The 6004-nt window shown below is 35.3% G+C and overlaps 1 protein-coding gene across 2 annotated transcripts in view; it reads right to left on the bottom strand.

The window, feature by feature from the left end:
* Positions 1–209: 209 nt before the first annotated feature.
* Positions 210–6004, bottom strand: part of dhodh (dihydroorotate dehydrogenase) — a 10830-nt gene continuing 5035 nt past the window's right edge. Inside the window, exons 4-9 of one of the 2 annotated variants that reach the window (XM_016540933.1) lie at positions 3635–3717; positions 3187–3374; positions 1706–1819; positions 1464–1617; positions 1164–1323; positions 210–1066 (exon numbers count right to left, since the gene is read on the bottom strand). In XM_016540933.1, coding sequence (XP_016396419.1) covers positions 985–1066; positions 1164–1323; positions 1464–1617; positions 1706–1819; positions 3187–3374; positions 3635–3717 — 781 coding nt within the window. In that variant the 3' untranslated portion in view covers positions 210–984. Of the gene's footprint in view, positions 1067–1163; positions 1343–1463; positions 1618–1705; positions 1820–3186; positions 3375–3634; positions 3718–6004 lie in introns of those variants that run through there. The other variant, XM_016540934.1, reaches the window with a different exon arrangement.

The raw sequence follows: 6004 nt of genomic DNA, 5'->3' as shown, positions 1-6004 counted from the left end.
TGTCAAGCCTATCAGCTGCCAGGACATACAGAAACTGTATGTAATAACATGAAATTTGTTGACTTGTATACTATATAGCACATTTAGACAAATGCTGTAAGTCGTCCAGTTAATGAGTGCAAACAGAAAATGTGTGTATCGTGCATACTACTATATAAACATTAAGAGTGGTATGCCATTATAAACAGCCATTTTTATTGCAATGTCATTTGGTCAGTCACTTGCCCTCCCAGGGTGTACTGGTATCACTTTGCTTAAAGCAAATTGTAATGCCTTTTTCAATGGGCTAAGACAGAGTATAGGATTTAGCTTGGTCTGCCTGACAGGTGTGGCACGTACAACATTTTCAGAACAACATTTGCTTTAATTGGAATTATAATAGCACCAGTAATTTTTTTCTTTTTGCTGGCAATGCTTACTATGGTAATCGTCTTACTCTGATACCTACTGTAGGTTTATAAATATCAAACCGTTTTTAAATTTAAAGTCAAAAAGATTATGAGAAGTTACAGTTAAATCTAATGGTATGTCACAGAAATTGAGTGAGGTTGGGAGTTTATGTCATGGATTTAGTCACGGTCTAGAGACACAAACAGCATAAAACTCATCCTATGGAAATCATGGTCATCAAAATTTCTGAAATGTAATGAAATCAAATGCATTACCACTGTGATTAGTTTACATTTTATATACAAATCTTAAGCAGTGCACAAAATTTATTCAAATTCATATATTTCTTGAACTCAGGCATAAAATATCAGATATGTTAGCCACTCATGTTTGCATTTTTACATTACCAAGAATTCATTTACAACACCAACAAGGCATGAGTCATGTCACCATAGCATAAATGACTCCAAAACGATGCTTAAAAGAAAATGTGGAATGAGACCAATGTGCAACAGTAAATGCAGAATGTTAGTAAGCATTATGAGCAGCCAAACTCTCTGACAACACATCACATCTGGTGTGTGAGCCTTCCTTTTAGGTCTGTGGTTTTGCAGCTTTCTCTGTTGCTCTATGATCAGCACCTACTGCCTCTGCTACACATGTAAAACCTTGCGCTCTAAAAAAAGGAAGCAAAACAGGAACAAATGTGTTTAATACCTTTATGTTTTTAAATACCTAGAAAAAAATGGAAAACAAAACATAGGTATACTCACTTTAGTAGATCATCCAGTTCTCTCTTGATCTTTTTGACTAAAGGCGGACCCTGGTATACTAGAGCCGTGTAGAGCTGCACCAGAGAGGCTCCTGCACGAATCTTATCTAGGGCATCCTGTCCGCTGGCCACTCCACCAACTCCAACAATGGGTAACTTCCCTACAAACTCACACAAAAGCTTATTTCCTTATTAACCAAATCCACTTTGTACATTTCAATCTAGCAGTCCAAATTCCAAATACAAATTAAATGTGTAAAAGACAAAAATAAGGCTTTGGCCTTTTACCATTTAAGGGTACCTTGTGTCAATGTGTACATCTCTCGCACTGTTTGAGTGGACAGCTCTTTCAGAGGTTGACCACTGAGGCCCCCTATTTCATGTTTATTTGGGTCTTTTAGAGTGTCTGGCCTGGAAACAGTGGTGTTGGAAACCATTAATCCGTCAACACCGACCTGGAAAAACCATACAAAAACGTTCCTATCTTCTAAATGAATTGGGCACAAAATTTTCACATAATCTGTTTATCCTGTGAAGACTGACCTCCATGATGACCTCAGCAATGTCTTGCTTGTCCTGTGTAGAAAGATCTGGAGCAATCTTCACCAGCACAGGCAGTCGGTTCTCACTCCGCAAGGAATCCCGCTCTTTAAGCACCTGAATAACCACCAACACCAAATGATAGAGTGGAAAAAGAAAATATAAAGCTGACTAACACTTAGGACAAAGTAGTAACTCATTTTGGTGATTCATTTGTTTTAAATGCAAGATGCAACCTGTATCCGACAAAACAGATTTCACTTGTTTTGAAGCAAAAAGTATTAACTTTTATACAAAATCTAGACTTACTGTAGTGCAGTGATATCATGGAAATGATATAGGACTAATTGAACAGCTGTATATAAATATACTAAATACTTTAATCAGCAATAATGAAGAGTTCAGATGCAAAAGACTCTAAAATGCCATCTGAAATTTTCTTCTAAAATGAGCATTGCTATCAGGCTGCTATGTTTAGGTTCAGTGATTTTACTCTAATGGCAATGTATAGGTCCTTTTCTATGCAATTAAAGTGAAATAGCTGAAAATAAATATAGGAGCCTGATAAAAATGCTCATTTTAGAAGAAAATTTCAGATGGCACTTAGAGACTTTTGCATCTGAACTCTTCAATTCCTTTTCATATCACTTCTTTTTTACTCTGTTACTGCTATGATTTTATATGTTAAGAACTTGCCAGTTTGGCTGGTTAGCTTTCACAGATGCCCACCATTATTGGTATCTTTCTTCACTGATGGTCACTGAGAAGTAACAATGTATTCTTACAACAACAACAAAAAAATTATTCTGGTTAATTGTCACATGTATGTCAATATTATACTAAGAGAGATGTACAGAATGGCAGAAAGGAAACAGTTTGGTGTGATGCTACTTTTCACCTGTAGAAAAATATACAGCAAGATCCAATGGTTGAGATAGTGAATTGGTGGGTTTTTGTTAAATGTGAGCCAAAATCATCACAATTAAAAGAACCAAAGACTTAAACTACTTCAGTCTGTGTGCATTGAATTTATTTAATACACGAGTTTCACAATTTGAGTTGAATTACTGAAATAAATGAACTTTTCCATGACATTCTAATTTATTGAGATGCACCTGTACATGTTTTTTTTAGTTTATTTGATTCATATTTATATTAAAATATTACTTAAAAAATATATATATATATATAACTATTATTTAATGTAAAATACAAGACTAATTTTACACCTACTGGTAGAGATTGTTTATTTAATTGTGCCCATATTTGTGCTACATTTGGTGTATATCAATGTGATTTGTCTTTACATGGAATGATTTTTTTGTTTGTTTGTTTTTGAACATTATTTTGAAAAAATCACATACCCATTTAAGAAATAATCAGTATTGAAAACATACCAGTACTGTATCGGTATTGAATTTAAAAAGTGTGGTACTGCCCATCCCTACTTTATATATGCCTTCATCACTGAAATGATGAACTACCTTGTCCAGAAGGTGGCGCAGTTCTTTCTTGCCCTGTAGGTCTCGAAGGCCAGGAGTGTTGGGGCTGCTAACATTAACTACTAGGTAGTCAGCGAGAGGGCCCAGTGTCCGCACTCCCTCCACATAATCAGACACCGCATCTGTAGAAAGCTTGTTCTTCCCCAGATTGATGCCAAGAGGTTTACCTGCTGATATTGGAAATGTATACTGTTACAGGGCAGTAAGACTTTTCCTGGCACAGCTGAACAGATGTATTCAAATAAGTAGGAACAAGTACTGAATGTCTTCGTTATTTCCAAGGCATTAAGGGAAATGATGTTATGTAAAGATATGTTCACAGTCTTGAGAAAAATACAAAAATATGGAACCTTATCCGCAGTTCACCACATAAACCTGCTGCCTTCAAAGTAAATGCAACTAAAATTAGGAAATTGTGATTATTATTTACCTTTTGTTAGTTCTGATTGGATATTCTTTCTGGCTTTCAACCTTTCTTGCACTGCAGAAAGGCCACAACTATTGAACCCATATCTGAAATACACAAACCACACAAAAGGTATAATACATGAATTATTGGTGAAATATTTACACTATACAAAACAATAGTATTTTACATTTACAAAAGTACCATGTTACTACCATGGTTTGTGGTCACACCAGGATGGCAAGATGGTATTCACTGCAGTATCATGTAAATTCCATGACACTGGAGTTTGATAATCATGAAAAAAGTAAAATAATTTCCATCTAACAGCATCACTGAATTATGGTAATACTACAGTATTCGTGTATCAGGTATTAGATACCAGGTAAGTGAATAAGATAAAAAAAAAAATAAAAAAATAAAAAATAAAAAAAAGATATTGACATTTTCTGAAGAGTCACTAAGGTTTTCTGGATGGCTCCCAAAGTTTTACTAGTTTTCTAGGAAGTTGCTTTTTGAATAAAGTCAAAAAGACCCCTCCATCAGTTTAAGTCTATGGGTCTTTTTACAATATGCTTTTAAAAATAACACAACTGAAGCCACCATTCACATCTGTAGCATAAACAGTAGTAATGCTACAGTTTAATATGTGGGTTAGGGTTTGTTCAAATCACAAGCTTGAAAGAGAAAGTCCAAACTTCAACTTTCAAATGGCAAGCAGCATTTGGCATTCAAAACCTGCAACATGGACAAACGCCACTCATTTACTCCATCCGGAGGGACTCCACCCTTGTTTGAATGCCTGTGAAGAATCTGTACACAACACTGGCTGACGATATTGGTGTGCGACTGATATCAATTATATTTTTATTGTTTAATGTTAACATCTGAGTGAAATGCTCGCACTGTCGAGCCCTGAGCAAATTTAACAGACCAAAGACATTTTTTTCATTATTCACTTATAAAATAGAAAGCCTTGTCCAGCCAGAAATTCAGATTAAGTTCAAGCATATTCAATATACTTTTTCAAATATTTTCCATTCACTTTCACTGAGTATTAATGAAAAAACACATGTATCAGTGTGTAGTGAAGTTTCAGAAATATTTAAAAACGTATAACAAGTTTAAAAAAATAAACCTGTATTCACTGGACTGATAACAGCTATACTAAAGCTATACTCAAGCAAAGTGCATGACTGAATGCTGAACTGGAAGCTTTCTTCAGGAGAAGCTGACTCGTCTGCACCTCATTTGCATATTCTCCATGGTGAAAATAAACACTGTTTGTGTGACAGAGATGCTAATACCATCTTACTCAAAAAAAATTTACATAGTATATTTTAATAGTTAAAATGTTTAGTTCCTTTTAAAGGGGTGGTTGACTTTTTTTTTCTAGGCTTGAATGTGTTTATGGGGTGCAGTCTAACATGTGTTAATGCTTCGTTTAAAAAAAAACACATTATTTTTCACATAATTTACCTTTATTCCACACCGCTCTGTCCCTTCTCTGATAAACGCGCTGATCATTTCCTGCTTTTATGAAGCCCCTCCCTCAGAAATACGTGATGGGCTCAGATTGGTTGCATGTGCTCCGGTTGTATTGTAAACAATGGCGTCGTCTATATCTATATCAATTTGAGCTCGATTGAGACGCAGAGGATATTAGTGAAGGGGATTGCGCAGAACCTGTGCAAGCACGGCTCTTAATGGTATGTTTTTTGTTTGTTGTTGTCTCATACATTTAGATACGCTGTTATTTGTACATGCTAATGCTTCTGTTAGCTTTTAATATACGGTTTTATCCTGATTAGAGCTTTAATACAGTACGGCAACCGCACGCGCGTCCATGTATAACGCTTCTCATAGCTATGTGAAAACAAGTGTATAAATGGAAGAGTTCATCGTTTGAGCTGAGCTGGTGATCTGAATGAGAGAGAGATGCAGAGCAGAGAGTGTGCAGCAGGGCAACGCGAGGAACAGTATTAAGAACCGCCGCTTTAGAACATTGATTTTGAAACTTGTGAATCCATTAGAATTGTTAGAACAGGGTGTCTACAGATATGAACAAGTTAAATTTAAGACTTTTTAAGACCTTTTTAATACCACCTTATGTGAAATTTAAGACCAAGCCTGTGATGGAAATACACATTATATTACATACGTATATGTAATATTTAACGCGTTTAAATGTAAAAAGAAAACAAAATATCATCGCTGTCAAAAACGATATACAGTGATATGTTATTACGATATACAGTGAACTTTTCATATCAGCAGACAATATCCCATACTAAATATTCCCACAAAACAAGTGTCGCATCACCGAGATTTTGTGCTAATGATAGCACAAATTTAAAAAAATCACGATAGGCCTACAAATGAAATAAATAGCTT

This window comes from Sinocyclocheilus rhinocerous, unplaced genomic scaffold (assembly GCF_001515625.1).
Source record: "Sinocyclocheilus rhinocerous isolate Xijiao unplaced genomic scaffold, SAMN03320098_v1.1 scaffold36, whole genome shotgun sequence".
Taxonomy (NCBI): Eukaryota; Metazoa; Chordata; class Actinopteri; order Cypriniformes; family Cyprinidae; genus Sinocyclocheilus; species Sinocyclocheilus rhinocerous.
This window is presented reverse-complemented; position numbering and strand designations above follow the sequence as displayed.